Raw genomic sequence first — 19,149 nt, forward strand, 5'->3', positions numbered from 1 at the left:
CAATTAAGACTTTTAGGTACTACCAATAGGATTGTCCCCTTTGATTTGATAAGTAAGGTATAAGTGTTTTTCGGCCAATTGAAATTGAAAGAGGGGTTAGCTATCATTTTCATACACAAACTATGGTAAGAAGGATGAAAATTGATAGCTGAGGTGTAAATAGTTAATTAAGGAAAATATATAGGGATAATTATTGATGTCCTTTTGTTATAGTAAAATTATATATCAAACTCCATAATTTATGAAATTACTATTATCCTCTCAATTCAAACCGTGTCAATTAAAATGGCTAGGTGTCAGTATACAAAGACTATTTTACTCTTCTTTAAATGCAAGTGTTAAATTATCATTATTGCTAAGTTATGGATCAACTATCAGCTTTGAAGTTGACTTCAGAGGGAAAAAATTGCAAGAGGTAATTCTTTTTACCTGTTATTTACTAATAGTTGAAAAGAAATTTAACAAAAGATTAAGTTAATACTAACCATGACTCAGGGTTATTTTGGACGCCTTAAAAATAAATAAATAAATAAATAATAAATACTTGATTTTTTAACGGTAACGGAGCAATAGTAAAGTTCAATAAGTAGAAAATACAAGGAATAAGATTGTAATTTAGTTATATTTCAGGGGATAAAAAATATAGCTCTATATAACTCTATATATATCACTTCTTGTTTGGTGTTAAAGCATTGCTATACCTTCCACTTTGTCGAGGGGAAGAGGAAGACGACGCTGGGATTGCCGTCGGCGGTGAGAGATGGCTGAGGAAACCAGTAACGGTAGCTCACAGAAACATGTCAAGATCCCTGAAATCAAGTTCACAAAGCTCTTCATCAATGGAGAATTCGTCGATGCCGTTTCAGGTTCTTCTATATCCTATTTCTCTCGCCTGCCTTCAGTTTAACTGCTTTATTTCTTCATCTCCCTCAGTTCCCTCAGTTCTAGTTCGTTCTGCTGATTCTATCTTCTGTTTTCCTTACATTTAATAGCTAAGCAAAGCTAGAGAGATTCCCTATTTGTTTCATTGCATCATGGATGTTGAAAGATTTAATGTTTTGACCGTGATGCAGGAAAAACTTTTGAAACAATAGACCCACGAACTGAAGAAGTGATTACGAAGATAGCAGAAGGAGATGCAGAAGATGTTGATTTGGCAGTTAAGGCTGCCAGAGAAGCTTTTGATCATGGAAAATGGCCTCGCATGTCCGGTTTTGTAAGATCTCTCTGTCACCCATGACCATCCACACACCATGAAATTAAACTGCGAACTAATTCTTTTGAAGAAAACATAAGGAGGGAATTTTGTTTATGTTTTAACTTGGGTACTGGATTGTTCACTAATTAATTGCAGAATAGGGGAAAGATAATGATGAAATTTGCTGATCTAATAGAGCAAAATGCAGAAGAACTGGCTGCCTTGGAAACCATTGATGCAGGGAAATTGTATAGTTTAGGGGTGGCAGCGGAGGTTCCTTATGCAGCAGACATTTTCCGTTACTATGCAGGTGCCGCAGACAAAATTCATGGAGAGACATTGAAGATGGCAAGGGAGCTTCAGGGCTACACTCTGCGTGAGCCCATTGGTGTCGTCGGCCATATTACTCCATGGAACTTCCCTCTTTGGATGTTCGCTATAAAGGTTGCCCCTGCCTTGGCCGCCGGCTGTACCATTGTCGTCAAGCCTGCCGAGCAGACATCACTCTCAGCTCTCTTCTGTGCATATCTTTCTAAGCTGGTAATTAATTACTTCTGGTTATATTAAAAAAATGTATTAAGTTCTGAGAGGATTACAAGAAATTTTTTTTTTACTTCTGTGTTCTGTTCTCCTTCACTTAATCGAGCATATTTTGTTTGCTACGTTGTTAGGCTGGAATTCCTGATGGAGTGATCAATGTTGTTAATGGGTTTGGTCCCACAGCAGGAGCTGCCATTTCTTCTCATATGGACATTGACAAAGTGATCTCTTTTCCCACTTCATAAATTGTTTAGTTATTTGCAAAAGCTACTTTTTGGTAGCTCTTGGAAGAAAGAATTTTTCATTTGTTCTTGTCATCGATTCTATTGATCCAGGTTAGTTTTACGGGATCTACAGAGGTTGGGCGGTTAGTCATGCAAGCTGCAGCAGCAAGCAATTTGAAATCTATATCACTTGAATTGGGTGGGAAGTCCCCTCTTATAATTTTCGATGATGCAGATATGGACATGGCTGTTAACCTTGCTTTCTTGGGCGTCTTCCATAATAAGGTTCTTTTCTTTGTTCTGTTTTTCAACTTTTACTGTTTATCATTTACTTTCCACTGTGTCTGGGCTAGTAAATCTAGTCGATCAACAATATAAATCTTGTGATTATCGAATCAACTGCAGGGAGAAATCTGTGTAGCTGGATCTCGAGTCTATGTCCAAGAAGGAATTTATGATGAATTTGTGAAGAGAGCAGCAGAAAAGGCAAAAACTTTGGTGGTCGGTGACCCATTTGATCCTCGTTCTCAGCAAGGTCCCCAGGTAAAACTTGACCATTATTGCTATTACTCTTATTTAGCTTGGGAAAAAAGAACATCAAAACTGTAAGGTTTCAAGATAATTAGTAACTCTGCCCTGTCTTATATTAGATTTGTCATTAATTCTTATCAGACCCGTAAGCAGATGGTTTTCCTCTCTAGCTTCCTTTTGTTTTGCATTGGTTTGATAGCATTAGTAGACGAATGCATCGTTAAGTGGTTGGTTTGAGTCCTCTCCAGAGGGAGCTGACAAGAAGAACAAGAAACTCAATTAAGCAATATAATCTAACCTATTCCCTGATTGGGTGCTCTTGCAGGCTGATAAACAGCAGTTCAAGAAAATCCTTGCATACATTGAATATGGAAAGAAAGAGGGAGCCACCTTGTTAAGCGGAGGAAAACCATGTGGAGAGAAGGGATACTATATTGAGCCCACAATTTTCACAGATGTGAAGGTACAGGATTTTAAGTCTTCCAAACGAATTTAAGGATGAAATACTAATGGGCATTTTTCATTTCCTTTTTTAATAATCACCTTATTAAACAGGAAGATATGAAAATAGCAACGGATGAGATATTTGGACCTGTAATGTCTCTCATGAAGTTCAAGTAAGTTCCAAATTCCTGATGTGCGTTTAATCCAATCTTGATCGAATCTCAAAACCAGGGTACCTAAACCCAGGTTTTATTTGGGCCAAGGGCAGGGTTGTTTTTGGTCTTAGTCAGGTTACTGAGACACCAAATTAAGCCTTCTGTGTAATTATGAAATTGTAGGACAATGGAAGAGGCAATTCAGAGAGCCAACAACACTATGTATGGCTTAGCAGCAGGAGTGGTGACCAAAGACTTGAACATTGCCAACACGGTCTCAAGATCAATTCGTGCAGGCATCGTTTGGATCAATTGCTACTTAGCTTTCGATAAGTGTCCTTATGGTGGATACAAGATGAGTGGGTTTGGAAGGGATAATGGATTTTATGCCATTGAGAAGTATCTGCAAATCAAGTCTGTAGTGACTCCCATTTACAATTCTCCATGGCTTTAATATATTTGTATCTATGTTTCAAAAAGGATAAGAGGACCAATTACTTAATTGGAGCCAAGATAAATAAAAAATACAAAAAGTGAATGTCAGAAGTGGGATGCGCCTTAGACCACTTGGCCATCCTGACTATATGGGAAATCAGTGAAAAAATAAAGGATCGAACAGCATATTTAGCACTCTACCAGTGAATTTGGATTGGAGAATGGCAACACCATATCCACATCTTACAATATGTTGATAATATTGTATTATTTTCCGCTCAAATGAAATCATATTCAAATTGTTATTTTTGTAGTACCCGAATGCAGATTGTATACAAAATTTCGACAACCCATTGACATTTTTACCATTTTTTTTGTGAAGGTTAAAGTAATATTTGAGATTTCGGTAGGCCAGTTTTCGACAAGGCGGAGAGTGATATCCAGTTGGTTTAAGGAATCCCCCTTCACCTACCAAAGGGATGGATATGAGATCAGACAAGAGGATTCATCCATAATTCCATATATACTTTATTGGGGGATTTAAATGTTATTATCTCAAAGGATAAAGCATTACTGTTAGGAAATATCATGTCAGCATTACTTTATCAGCCTTCATTGGTTTTGATGATAACAAACATGACTTTTCATGACTTTTCACTTTCAGAACTAGGGAATGTTTGGGGCTGTAACAGACTGATTTAATGATGGGTGATCACCCTTTCCAAAGGGTTGTGCTAGCTTTTAGAAACAATTACATGTTCAAGTAGGAATGAACAAGTTATATATTTTTTAAGTAAATAGGAAAGCAAAACATGATTGGTTACTCTCTTATTTCAGGAAAGAGCTGAATTATTTGAGGCAGCCTGTGCCCAGAAAGCAATTGAGTCACCAATATGGTTATGATCATGTTTATAAGAACCTTTAGACATCTGGGTTTGCTTTAATGCAAGATTATCATTCTTTCAGTCACATCTATTTTTTTTGGTATTTGACTCAGCCACACTGTTGTAAAGCTCAATATAAAGAATCTGTCACTCAAATGGAATCCTCACTAGATGTTATTTGATTGCTTTCCTCAAATACCCCTTGATCATAGTAACCAATGTGAGGTTGTTCTCACAAATCCTTAAAAGAGTATTTGTGGTAACTAGCTAGATGCCCATTGACAACCCTAGTGTCGAAAGGACACTGGTAACATCCTCTGTTGTGCACAACAGTGCACTTTTGTACTAAATGATTGGCTGAGAAAGTAAAGCAAATAGAAGACTATTGAGGATTTTAAAATTAAGCTTTTAATCTCAACCTCTATTTGATACAAAAATGCACTATTGTTCACAGCGGATGATTTTTTTCCAAAGAAAAAATCAAATAACTGAACAAAAGAAGATTGAAAACAAGATACAGCATAGACGGTTTGATTCTGAAACTTTTACAGCAAAGCTTCATCTGCATAGATATAATAAAGAAGAACATCTAAAACATACGCAGGAGTCACATTGACTAAGAAGCCATAGCCAATTAACATGCCAGAAAATCTTACCCTCAAAAAGAAAAAAGAAAAAAGAAAAAAGAAAAAAAAACTAAATTACATAATAGGATAGTCACCCTCAGAACCACAGATGGTTATTGGCCTCAAAACCCTGAAAGCCAAACATTCCTCTCATCAAAAATACATTTAAAAATATTTAATTAATATCAAATAATTTTGATATAAAGTTGATGGTGGCAGTCCCAAAAGGTTCAGGTGTAAACCAAAAGGAACGAGTAGTCAAAATAGGAGGGGGTGACTGGAGAAATGATTCTACACGCCGGCTCTCAAAGTTGAATACCCCTGTATCATGATAACCATAATCATAGGGTTCATATGGTCCATAATCCCAATCTTGATTAAAATAAATGGAGTTCCCCTTGCATCCTGGAAATAATTCTTGGGCAGGAAGTGAAATTGAGCTACTATTTCCCAGAAACAAAATGTTGTCACCAATGCCTTCCGTTGTTCGGATCCACACACGCTTGGTCTCGTCCATTTTGTAAACCCAAAACTTAATAGTTTGGAATACGAATGGTGGGTGGACGATGCTGATATCTCTGTAATATTCATCATCGAAATGGCCGAGTTCTGTGTCACCTTCATATAAGAGATGCCTTGAAACTAACAATAGTTCCCCTAATACTTGCACCAAATAAAACATGTCACCGAAAGCATCAGCTGGTTTGCGACTGATTTCCCTCTCAATTGGGGGTTCAGAACTAAAATCAAAAGTTAAAATAGGTCCATGGTTGCTAACAACATGTAGTAAACCCTCGTAGAATATAGCATCTTCAAAATGACCGCATGTTGTCGGAACTATGTTAGTCCACCTGTTAGCTGATCCTGCTGGCTTATAATAAGCTAAGCGTTTTTGATTAGTGACTATGACTACCACTACATAGTCTGACTCTGATGTTCTGCAAGGATTCGAAGATAGAACCACCTTATGGATGTAATGTCTGGGTGTATCGGTTGGAGGTTCAGGTGGGATTCCATACTTAGAAGAATTACGAAAGGAGAAGTTGAAAAGGGAAGGAAGCTGGATACGGAGTTTAGAGACTGGATTGAATAGCTGAACCTCTCCGGTGAACCCATTCGCCGTCAGTAGCCAGCCTTGAGAAGACCCACAACACCACTTCTGATGAATCTCTGGCATTTGAAGCGCCGTAACCTTACGACTCGAGAGATTAAAGAATGGTTGGGTTTGAGTGGTGTCGTCGTTGCTATTGCTATTGCTATTGCTATTGCTAGGGGGAAGCATAAAAAATGGAGTTGGAGGTAGACGGCTGCGATAATAACTTATTGTATTAATTGACGATTGCCATGAAGAACACACAGAAGCAAATCGAATATGGTCAGAAAGATTGGTCAATCGGTCAAGGATGAGCTCGCTGAGTTCAGGTGGTAGTTCAGACCAATCGACAGTAGAATCAGAAGCCATTTAATTATAAGGTGATTAATAGGTACGTGGCAGCTAGCGGATGAGGGCTGAGGAGCTAGGATGGCGATCGAGTTATGCTGATGCAGACTAGTTTAAACAACAAAAATTACTACTGAAGACAAGACGGGAAATTATTAATGGCTCTCTCTTGATTGATCTTTAATAGAGATAGGATTGGGAGAGATCAAAATTAATTTGGATATCAGATAGAAGAATCGAGAGGAAAGATAAGAAGGCAAGGATATATATTACCTCAGTACTGTGCTATGCTATTTGAGAATGAAGGTAGTAGTTAGCTAGGGTATTGCGACGTACATCAGCTTTCTTTCTCCCAGTACTCCAGTCATGAGGTCGATAGTGCGAGCGATCATGAACTCAACCTAAAAAAGAAAGACGTATATATATATATATATATCATCCACAGACGCTCTATACATACCGGAATTTGAAAGAGGAAGTTTGAGTTGGAGTAAGAGACAGACTCTTGAGAAAAAGAAGGAAACACAGACTTCGTCTTCTAATAAACCAACTCCCCTCGATCTCATTCAATCTACTCCGTCGGTTTTTTTTTTTTTTTTTTTTGGTACCTGTGCTTTTTTTAATATTGGAAATTTAATGCCTTCCGCAAGGGTCGAACCATGACCTCTTCACTGAGAAGTATGGATCTTTACCACTCAACCAACCCTGCTTGGACAATCTACAATTTTTTTAATTAGTGTTCATATCCGCAAGAGGCTTGGATTCAAATCCGACGATTTACAACACATTAGGTGGATCTGGAAGGCAACCACTATACAAAGGATTGGCTCATTGCCTTGATTAACAAAAATCAAAGCCTCTTAATTCTCTCCATCTCTCTGGTTACACTTTTGTCCCCCAAGAGGAAAAGAAGAAAAAAAAAAACCGGTGGAAGATTCTCCAGCTCTCATTCTCTTCATCTCTCTGTTTCTTGCTTTTTTCCCAACCGGTGGAAGGTTCAGCTCTCTCCATCTCTCTGTTTCTCGCTTTTTTCCCAACCGGTAGAAAGTTCGGCTTATTAAAAGAAGAAAAAAAATGCACCAGGTAGATGCGAGATTCAGTAGTGCATTCTACAGATCTGAAGGTTTTACGTCAGAGTTGAAAGTGTCTCTCGTGGATCTGGAAGCTTTGCTGTTGTGAGAGCTATCGTTTCCGCCCTTGTGGCGTGTTATCTCTCCGCCCTTGTGGCGTGTTATCTCTCCGCCTTTGTGGAATGTTATCTTCCCGCCCTTGTGGCGTGTATTTCTGTCATTGGGGTGTGTTTGTGTCAGCCTTTGTGGCTTGTCGCCTCTTTGGGCGTTTGTGATGGAGGATACGTATGTCGTATTCCTTGTGCTTAATTGTTGTTGTGGTTGGTACAACCACTATTCTAAGGGTTTATTGGGCTCAACCCATTCCTTAGTTGGAAGACCTTGTCTATTGCATGTATGACATTTGGTCAATTTCCATTCCTTAGTTCGGATAGAACTTTGTATTTTCATGCATTTATTATTTGTTTTTCTTTCTTTTCTTTGTTAAGTGTCTGTATTTCTTTTCAAGTTCATGAATAAAGTTTTTCAGCTTCCTACCAAAAAAAAAAAAACGCCCCTTAATTGATAGGCTATGCTTCAACTCTATTCAAGCCAAACAAATAACCAAAGCTGTGTAACCAGGGTGAGTTAAGTCAAACGGTCATCCAAAATGGACTGGATTTTTTGGGCTAAAAACAAAATCCATTGTGTAAAGCCCATCTACATCTACAGTGCCAAAGCCTCACCAATGAAGGGATCTTAAAATTGGGCCGATTTCAATATGGTCAGAATGGTCTCTCCTAAGAAATTTCTAACTACAGCACGAAGCCCACCCACGTGTATCACCACTAATTTTAAGGGCTACATGGAATTTAATTTCACCAGGCCAGGAGGGAGGGAGGGAGGGAGGGAGGGATCCATGGATTGTTATTCCCAGAAAACTATTTGAAATATTTGCCAAGGAAACTTATTAACTTTCATGCTAATATACCATCACCAGGGTCGACATTGGAAAGACAAAATATTTAATATAATTTTAAAGCAGGAATATATAATTTTAAGTATAATAATTTTATTATATATATTATCATAATATTCTAGAACATCATCAATTAATTTGTCGTTATCTAAACGCGGACATAATAAAACTTTATTTACTGTTAACTAAACTGAACTAAATATTAGATAATAATATCATAAGATAATCCACGTTCTCAAGAGCTTGAAGATAACAATCATCTACATGCAAAAGGAAGAAAAAAAAAATTGTATAAGCATGACAAAATTTGTTGGAATAAGTAAAATAAAATAATATAAAGATGGTAAGGAATTCATATTTAATTTCTTACAATGTAGTTGAAAGTTATTGATGTCCTTTCTCAATTCTGTGTTTCTCCAAATCAGCAGAAGTTGAAAAAACATTACTACATATGTTTCATAGTACGATGAGAACTATTATTGTGGCTTCTGAGAGCCTTTTCATTTTGAAAACTCCTCTCGCAATTGACACATGGTATCTTGTTGAGTGCAGGGTTTTCCATGACGATTTGTTCAATAAAAAAACTCAAACACAAAGAGACTTCGATTAAATTTGATGATTTTATCATAATGAATTAACATAAAATAGAAATTTTGAATTCAATTTGGATGAATTTAGGAGTTCATATATCTTACATGCATTAGAACTAATCCGAATGATCAATTTAGGGTATTAAAAAAAATTACGTGTGAGTCCCTTACTGGACCATGATCTAATGTTGGGTCCCTTTAGTGTAATATATTACATATGGGTCCCAACCAAAACTAACATCGTTAGCATATTTAAATTTTAAACGTGAACAGACCCGAGTGTCCCTCAGGTTGTTTAATACATTGTGTTAATATTGGGTTTTAAAGAGAAATAATTGGTCATTATGCATTTAATTATACGGTTAAAATATATATATATATCCAAAAAAATGAATAATAAATAATAAGACAATGTATTAAATTATCTAAGGGGCATTTTTGTCCCTTCACGTTTGAAATTTGAATATACTTAACAGCAACTAACGGTGTTAGTTTGGTTGGGACCCACACATAGTACATTGTACTAAGGAGACCCAACATTAGTTTGTGGTCTACTAAAGGGACCCACATGTAAAAAAACTCAGAAAAAAAAATGAAGTTCCATTTCAAGGGTTCAACCAAGCCATACTAGGATTGGTTTCTAAATCCATTAGCCTACCCTTGGACTCATACTATCACTTACATGACCACACTATCTTTGCCTGACATGGGCAGACCCTACGAGCGTGATATCCACTCGAATTAATTAATCTTTTGACGTTTACGGAAAAGGGGAAAAAAAAAAACGTTTGCTTGATATCCGCTCAGATTCAAATTCGACGATTACAATACATTGGGTGGATCTGGACGGCAACCATTATAGATGGTGGTGGTGGTAGTGACCAACAACAACGGACTGGCTCATTGGCTCATTAACAACAACCAACGCCACTTAATTGATATGTTAAGGTTCAACTCTATTCAAGCCAAAATATTTAATTAATGTCAGATAACTTTGATTTAAAGTTGATGGAGGCACTCCCAAAAGGAACGAGTAGTCAAAATAGGAAGGGGAGACAGGAGATATAATTATACACATTGACTCTCAAAGTTGAATGCCCTTTAGGGTTTACATGAGTCAAGAGATTTCAAATATCTAGAGAATTTAATCTATAGATTTCAAATCTATGGAGTCATAATTTATAAAATATGGATTCATCTGTGATTTTTGTGAATACACAAATGTTTCACGTTTTTTTAGTAGCGATGAAATCTCTAGATTTCACCCCATACCCATAAGTTTACAGATTCACATTTTTAGCGTAAAAAGATGAATCTCTAGATTTCATGAATCTAGATATTTTCTCAACCAAACAAGTATAAGTCTCGCATTCATGAATCCAAAGATTACAAATCTCTAAATTCATGTAACCAAACAGGCCCTTTATATCATGATAACCATGATCATGGGGTTCATATGGGCCATAATCGTAATCTTGATTAAAATAAATGGAAGAGACAATTCAGAGAGCCAACAACACTATGTATGGCTTAGCAGGAGTGGTGACCAAAGACTTGAACATTGCCAACACGGTCTCAAGATCAATTCATGCAAGCATCGTTTGGATCAATTGCTACTTAGCTTTCGATAACTGTCCTTATGGTGGATACAAGATGAGTGGGTTTGGAAGGGATAATGGATTGTATTCCATTGAGAAGTATCTGCAAATCAAATCTATAGTGACTCCTTTGCAGCGACAGTTCACGGAGTGTGTGTTCATGCATCATGTCCAGGAGTTAACCTATTGTGCGGATTTTTTGGCTAGCCCCTTCTTGAAGCATCGTTGATCCATTTTGATACAGGGGGAATACCTTCTGCCCTCACGGATATTGTTCATGATGATGCAGAGGGAAAGATTTATTATCGAATGTAATTTTATGCATTATTTTTCTAATATTATCAGCTATCTATTCCCAAAAAAAACTGTAGTGACTCCCATTTACAAGTCTCCAGGGCTTTAATATATCCATATCTATCTTTCAAACAGGATAAATGGACTAATTAAGTTTGGTTCCTCTTAATGTTGTTTATGGGTGTTTGGTTTTTTTTGTCTTCGAGTTGGATGGATTCTGTTAACTAAAATTTTAAAAAAATAATAATAATAAATAAATAAATTTCGGATGATTCTGAATGGATGGCTAGTGGAAGCCAAGATAAAATATAAATGTCAGAAGTGGGATTTGAACCCACGCCCTCTCACGAAGACCAGAACTTGAGTCTGGCGCCTTAGACCACTCGGCCATCCTGACCATCTTGTAAATTAGTTAAAAAAATTAATTTAATACATATTAATATCAAAGCAGTGCTCAAATTGCAATAACACCCTAAAATAGAGGCTTTAAAGCATTGACGTCACTTTTTATTTGTAAAACATAGACACCCCAATTCATTACCACATTAGTCCATTCTATTAGTGAAACAGTTAACTCACTTTTTTTTTTTAATTTCAAAAATGCCCTTACCAAAATCTAAGGATAAAAAAATCCAACAACAATGTCTTCATCAAATAACCTTCGTGGAAAAATGTTTCTTCTTATTTTTTTGGTAAATGAGAATAAGATTACTTGGAAGGGTATGATATTCTTTGTGATAATAAAACTAATCATTTTAACTAGATTGGACTATGTGTTTTTCAAACAAAAAGTGGATTGCCTGTGCTTTAAAGTCTCCATTTTGGAGAGTCAATGCAATTTGCTCCTCTTATATTTATGTATAATTCACAAGAACCAACAAGAATTTTGACCCAACTTAAAAGGGGTTATACATAAGAAACTCTAATTTTAATTTCTTCTTTTGTGTAGTTGTGAAATTTTATAAATGATTTGTTTCACCAAACGCATGAGACAATGATTTGGAAATTCAACGGCTAGTTTCTCAGCAAACAATTGTCCATAATTTGAAAAAAAATGATAAAGCCATAAACAACGAGAGAAAAAAAGATTTCCAACTAGGCAACTACTTCGACCGTTAGATATGAGTGAATACTTTCAACCGCATTAGGAAAGAGATGAATATTAATTGATTTAATTCATCCATTATGCCCCCCCCCCAAAAAAAAAAAAAGGAAAATCATCCACGGACACTTTTACTGGGGATTTAAATGCTATTATCTCAAAAAATTAAGCATTAGAGATAATCTTATTGACCAAAAAGTTAAAATCACTCGTTAAATTAATGTTATAAAAGTTTTATCATTGATCTAAGGGCTTGGTTCACAACTTATACATAGCAAAGTAGAGTTTGAAAATTTTCTAATCACTTGATGGCACAGAAGACTCCAAAGAATGGTGATTCCGAACGCCATTGTACACCTCAAATGCTTTCATTGTTGCCCAAAGGTGCAATATTTCCTGCAAAATGCCCACAATCATGGTTGATCTAAACCCAACACATACCATTTGGTTGCAGCAATACCAATGGAAAGTTATTGGTGGTAGTTACTAGTGGTCAATTAGTTACAACCGTCAACGGTTTGGAAAGTGCATGATATAGTTTCAATTATACCACGTTATGATGATGTATCTTTGTGTTCTCTATGTGCCATATGTAATATTCTCTTTATTCCAAGGAGGAAAACAACTTCGCTAAATCTCTGGATCGCCCTATCAATGTTGTGTCGGATGGTTTTTTTGTATATATACATACCCAAAAAAATAAGAAGAGATCAAGATTTAATAATTCAAATTGAGTTAATGCATAAGATAAATATGTATGAACTCCCCTAAGGATTAGTAAAGGTGTGTGTAAACTGGCCCAAACACCTCAAACACAAAGAAGTAAAAGAATTTATCATTGCATGCATCGATGGATTTTATTAGTTATTCCCAAAGTTTTAATCCAAATAAAGGAGTGTTCTATCTTTGAGTAAGAATGCCAATCGGTATGGTTTTAGTAATTCGGTACGGTTTCAGTACAATACCAATTTTGAATACCGAAAACTAGAAATTGAATTTCACCATCTATTTTTTAATACCTTGGACTTATTTGGGTTCTTGTATAATCAAGTGCTCACTAGGGCAAACTTTGTGGTCACCTCAGGAATTTTCAAGTCATGCATTAAAGACAATCAATTGATAACTTTATACAATAATTTGAAACTAAAATAACATCTAATCATCTACAGTGACTAAGAAGTCATAGCCCATTAACATCCTAGAAAATCTTAACCCTCTTCTCCCCCCCCCCCCCAAAAAAAATTATGTTACAACAATAGGATACCCATAGAACCACGCATGGTTTTTGGCCTGTGAATTTCAATGAAAACTCTAAAAATCACATATTCCTCATCAAAATAAATTAAAAATATTTAATTAATTCAAATTATTATAAAATAGATAATATATATTAAATATTAAAAAAAATTAGGATAAGACGAATCAAACTCTCTTACTGAGTTATATGCATTACATATTTATAGTAGAAATAACATTTTCTTTGATATAAAAATATTATATCCAACAAAGAAATAAAATATATGAATCTTGCACACAATAAGATGATCTTGATATGATACACAAACAGGCTTGTCTCATGTCCTTTTGAATGGGGCATGAGGAGACAATCTGTCTATTTAGAAAAAATTTAGATCCAAACTTAGCTGATAGATGGATATGGACAAACCAAACAGTTTTCGTAGGCTAAGAAGCCAGCATTAATTGGTCTTTAATTTGCCCCAAAAAAAATTTCTCTAATTATACGAGGAGTTGATTTAATTTGATATTTATTAAACTCAACTACTTGTTTTTTCAATTTAAGGGTGTCAATGCTGACGGCATCGCATTTGGTCAGTTTCATGTCTAATTAAGTCTTGTAGGGTTTTCTGGGTAAGAGTTAAGTCTTGTAGGCTGACGTATTTTCATTTCATTCATCGGTTATAGAGCCATTATCAAACCCGAGGTAATTTATTGGACTTTAATTAATTGATTACTTATGTTACGAACAATTTTAATTGGATCATAAATGAGTTTAAACAGAATTAATTGAATTATAGATCGACTAGAATGATCTTACAGCGGAAATCTCTGGAAACCAATTGCTCGAAAATTAACTCCAAAGCATAATAATCGTTCAGAAGAATCTTGGGCTTCTCACATAATGCAACTTCTACCTCCTCTATCAGTTTGATGATGAAGTGTTTTTCCTTTATGTCACCACAGTTAACTAAAGCCGAATGTAAGGAAGTAAACGAATACTTGAAAATTCAAATTCTATTCATATTCGGATCCATTTAAGAGTTGAACCTTCTATTAGGTTTTTCTTTACAAAACTAACCACCCAAGTCTGGGCTTACAAAAGTAACCAAAACAGTGTCCAACTTCCTTTTTTTTTTTAATTATTTTAAGTCTTTTGCATTCTTTCCATTCAGCCACTTCCCCGAACATTACATACGGCCTTCCCAGTTAATCAGACTAAACCTAAAAACTCAGTCCTCCCTTGCTCTTCCTCCTTAAGTTGCATGTATTCCTTCCAGTACTACAACACATTCGTCTTTATTTTCAACCCACATTTTGCTTCTTCTTTCTTTGCATGCATACAGCCTTTTGTTAGTCGGTCTTCTTCTCCAAAGAGTATCATACTTCAAACAATATTAAGTTTTGGTTTACTGAGACAATAATTTGCAGTGTCTCTCCTTAGTTCCTAGAATCGGTTATCTTAAATACAGCCAAAGTCTTGAATCCTAGCCTCTCCAAGTACCTTAACTGATATAAAGTAAAATCAAGTATTGAATCAATATAATTGCTCATCTAACAAATCAAGAAATAGAGAATAAAAGAGAAAGGAACCTTGGAGGATGTCCCAAATTTTATCATTAACTTCTCTGCAAGTTGGGCAGAGGCAACATCATCGTGCTTGATGCCACCATTACAGCAGCTGGACGATGTTGAAGGGAGAGGTGAAATAACATTTCCAACTAAAGTTAGCGGAACGAAAAACAAAGAAACTCAATCGAATGGGTGATCTAACCCATTACCCAAATTAATTCAAAAAGAATTTCTGCTATGTTAATGTTTTTATTGTGGAACTTATGAGAAAATAATAGAGACGGAGTCTCTAATCACGGCAAAGAAAACAAAAAAAAAAGAGGAAGGAGCAGTTGGGGTTTATTTGTTGGGGTGGCAAGAAGAAAATGAAATGATCTTGAGTTGGAAAGGCAAGGATGGTCTCCGATAGGTGGTGGTCTTCAATCAATGACAATGCAAGAAAATTTTCGATCAATGACAACAAAACAATATCATCTTCTTCTTTTTTAGTTGATCCATCCATTAGTGATCTATTGATGCATTTGTACGGTATAGGTGCTACTAGAGGTGAAACAAGCTAAAATGGCCAAGGGTTTTTTAAATCCAAGCTCAATGTTGCGACCTTTATAATTTCAAGTTTTTCTCAAGGTCTTCAATAAAAGGTAACAATATTCACTAATCGAAATAATTGAAATCACACGCCAACAAATGTCCAAGGTACTTCTGCCCAAAAGTGGAATTAAATGCAGTAATCATATTCAAAATAACAAATTGCACCGGTACCCCAAAATGGAGGCCCTAAAGTACTGACATCCTACTTTATGTTTGAAAAACACAGAGACCAAGGTTTAAAGTATCCCACGATACAATACGGTACTAGCCGATACGTATCCATATTTGACCCAACCGATACGATATATCGCAATACGTCTCTCCATTGAATTACACTAAAATACATTAGCCAGAGCGATACAATACTCGATACAGGACTATACGTCTCTTAAAATCACCTGATTGATACAATACTCGATATCGATACTTTAAACCTTGACAGAGACCCCAAAATTGAATTTTTATTGGATACATTAGTCGAATTTGTCACTGAAAACCGTTAAGTCACTGTTTATTATAGACATATTTTTAGAATTGAAAGAAAAATAAATAGTGATTTAACAGTTTTCAGTGACAAATTAAAATAATGTATCCAATAAAAATCCAATTTTGGGGTCTATGTGTTTTTCAAACATTAAGTAGGGTGCCAATGTTTTAATGTCTCCATTTTCGGGTGACAGTGCAATTTTAACACTGAAAACAGTTAAATCACTAATTATTTTTGAAAATATTGGTTTTCAATGACAAATTAGACAAATATATCCAATGAAAATCTAATTTTAAGGTCTCTGTACTTTTTAAATATAAAGTAATGTGTCTTTTTTTTTTTGGTAATCAATATAAAGTAAAGTGTCATGCTTTAAGACCTCCATTTTAGGGTGTCAGTGCAATTTGTTCTAAATTTAAACATCTATAGTTCATATACAATTTAAGAACAAATTAACTATATCAAAAATGGAAAGACCACGTCCACAAGAAGATGTATTATAGCTACCTCATTCACCAAAAATCACTAATTAGGTTAGGGTTCCATTCAAGGTCAGGTAGAGCTGAGTAAAGTTGGACCAAGGCCTCAACCCTAATCCCAAGGTTTGAATTTATCCACTCTCAAGGTTGAAAAGACGACCCCAAACCCTATTGAGTTCAACTTGAGTACTAATTGTGCAACATTTTTTTTTTTGAGAAAATGAGACTTTATATTAATAGAAATAAATAGAATACAAACAATAATACAGTATTAGATTCTAAAGAACCTACACCCCTGTTGCTCTTCAACAACATATTGAGATCTCAACCGTACGTTTCTCAAAAATGCAAAGGCACACTTTTCAAAAATAGATGGTCGAGATCAAGCTGCAGATACAGCGCATTAATTGTGCAGCACCCAAGCAATTTCCAACCCTATTCTGTCTATTCTGTCAAGACGAATTTGGGTCTTCTAATGTCAATTTCAGAATGCTACCCAATCAAACAGAGATCGATCTCTTACACGAGCCGGAAAAAATAGATGTGTAAGCGTTAAATGCAAAGGTGTGTTAAATGAAAGGTGTCAAGACTCCAGGATTGAAAGGTTCAGGTAGCCAATTAGACCTGATAAATAGTTAAAGCCAATTAGACAGGTTCCATTCAAAGCCCTTTCAATAAAAGAGAGTAACCCCCACCCACCTACTTACATTAACAACCCTTTTATTTTTTTTGTTCTTTTTTCCCATTTATATCTGAAGTCATTTGTTACTCTTTCTGGGTATCTTCTTCCATTGCTCTATATGAAAAACTGCTTCAACTCCAAAATTTCCAATTTTCAGTTTTCCCCCCTCCTTCCTTTGATCAATCTTATATTTATCTTCCATTTTTTTCCTGAGAAAAGGAAAATATGCCCAATGAGAAAAGCTTTCAAAAGTCTGTGCAAATATGCCTCTCTAAGCTCAAGAAACCTTCCCCGGCCCAACTTCCAATCCATCCAAATTCCATGAAAACCCCTTCGAATTGGTTCTTATCGAGGTGCAGGCACCTTCAGACCTCCTCCTTCACCGTGAATCAAAACCAATCCAAAAGCCATAAAAATAGTGATGATGATGATGATGATGATGATAATTCTGCAACTCTCACCGACATAGATCAGTTCCTCCACAAAAACTTCAATTCCCTCTACTGCAAAACCAATAACAACAACGACGGTGGCGCCACCAACAATCAACGCTGCGAAATCTGTAGTCCTAGAGCATTCCACTTGGAATCACCCAGGTTGAGCAGTGCAACACCCGATATACGGCCATCGAATCGGTTCTTCGTGTCCCCCAGCGCCTCTAATTCACTACAAGAACAGTACCAGTTGAGGTTATTATCTGGTGACACTGCATCGATCACCATGAATGCGAAGAACAAGAGTGGAGATTTGATCCTCCCTGATGAGAGCATCGCAGTGCTTACCTACACTCGAGATCCCCTCAAGGATTTCCGGAAGTCCATGGAGGAGATGGTTCGTGCCCGGTTAAGTGAGCATGAGATTGTGGATTGGGACTTCATGGAAGAGCTTCTCTTCAGTTACTTGGAGCTGAACGAGAAGAAGTCCTACAAATACATTCTTGGAGCTTTTGTGGATCTGGTTGTAATTTTACGTCAGAATTCCGGTTGTTTGCCGGGAAAGCCACGTAAGATCAAGACAACTAGGAGGGAGAAGACCAGGACAGCAGAGAAAAGAACGAAAGAGACTGTAACGTGAGAGTTATGGTTTAGCTGGCGCTGCAACAAAAGTCACCATCAAGACCCCATGCATTTCTTTTTCACACAGCTTGGATTTGAACTTAAAATCTCTTTTGCAATTTATTGGTTTTGATTGCGTTGTCGTTAAAAGTTAAATCTTCTGGAATCAGGACCCATGGCTGCGGAAAATACTTGAATCCATAAGTCAAGTTGATCAATGAATGAATGAATGGATGGATGGGCGAACATGCATGTTCTTGGCTTGGATCTGGTTCCACTTTTCACTTCAAGACTCAATAAATTGTGGCTCTTTGTAACTAGAATCTCCATTAGACAATTCATTTGTTGGAAGGGAGGAGCTCTTAGCCCTTCCATTATTTTCCATTTGAATTTCCCATCGCTCCAGCGGTTGGGGTTCTGGTTTTGGTTTTTCATGTTGAGTTTCTCTTCCTAAATTTGAAGATTCTTAAAAGGATGGATCCTAGGAAGGGCGAAGAGTTCATCAATTTCAGTTAGAGATTGAAGAACATCACCCAATAGTGAGTTAGAAAGGGACAAAAGAAGAATCATTGAAACCCAAAACCCGTAAACAGAAATTCAGAAAAAGCCCATTTGTAGATGAGCGAAAAAAATTACTTATTCAAGTGCCGCCGTTCTTCCTTGTTGGTTCTGGGAGCCAAAACTCATGGATAATCCAGTTGGTTTTGGTACCTTTAGGAACTTTTACAATATGAAAAAACAGAGCTTTCTTAATTTGAACCTTCCGACCATTCGTTATGACTGTAAATTCCAGTAGCTTTCCAATAATCAAAACCTACGACTCTGTTCAGGGGGTTACCCCTTCTTGCTCGGTCCTGTGCATTAAATGCGCAGGACCATCAAGCCGCATATTTTGGGCCGTCTTTGATCTCGATCGTCGAAATTCAATTGTCGGTATTCAATTTCGACCGAGATTTT

General features: G+C 36.3%; 3 protein-coding genes and 1 non-coding gene across 4 annotated transcripts; 2 read left to right on the forward strand and 2 right to left on the reverse strand.

Annotated features, from left to right (window-relative positions):
• The first annotated feature begins 707 nt into the window (after positions 1-707).
• Positions 708-3,839, forward strand: LOC149024972 (aldehyde dehydrogenase family 2 member C4-like). Its single transcript, XM_089143045.1, has 9 exons — positions 708-866; positions 1,074-1,216; positions 1,355-1,738; positions 1,870-1,959; positions 2,074-2,247; positions 2,368-2,505; positions 2,819-2,956; positions 3,049-3,110; positions 3,276-3,839. The coding sequence occupies exons 1-9, from the start codon at positions 761-763 to the stop codon at positions 3,544-3,546; spliced, it is 1,506 nt and encodes a 501-aa protein (XP_088999171.1). The 5' UTR covers positions 708-760; the 3' UTR covers positions 3,547-3,839.
• Positions 3,840-5,212: 1,373 nt separating this feature from the next.
• Positions 5,213-6,499, reverse strand: LOC149024973 (F-box protein SKIP23-like). Its single transcript, XM_089143548.1, has one exon. The coding sequence runs from the start codon at positions 6,497-6,499 to the stop codon at positions 5,213-5,215; it is 1,287 nt and encodes a 428-aa protein (XP_088999674.1).
• Positions 6,500-11,301: 4,802 nt separating this feature from the next.
• Positions 11,302-11,385, reverse strand: TRNAL-CAA (transfer RNA leucine (anticodon CAA)). The gene has a single exon. It is a non-coding gene; the product is annotated as a tRNA-Leu (tRNA).
• A 5,858-nt stretch (positions 11,386-17,243) lies between these two features.
• LOC149024975 (transcription repressor OFP14-like) lies at positions 17,244-18,720 on the forward strand. Its single transcript, XM_089143046.1, has one exon. The coding sequence runs from the start codon at positions 17,363-17,365 to the stop codon at positions 18,209-18,211; it is 849 nt and encodes a 282-aa protein (XP_088999172.1). The 5' UTR covers positions 17,244-17,362; the 3' UTR covers positions 18,212-18,720.
• Positions 18,721-19,149: the final 429 nt, after the last annotated feature.

Source organism: Hakea prostrata, chromosome 2 (genome assembly GCF_041222555.1).
Source record: "Hakea prostrata isolate BN-2017 chromosome 2, UWA_Hpros_2, whole genome shotgun sequence".
Classification (NCBI taxonomy): Eukaryota; Viridiplantae; Streptophyta; class Magnoliopsida; order Proteales; family Proteaceae; genus Hakea; species Hakea prostrata.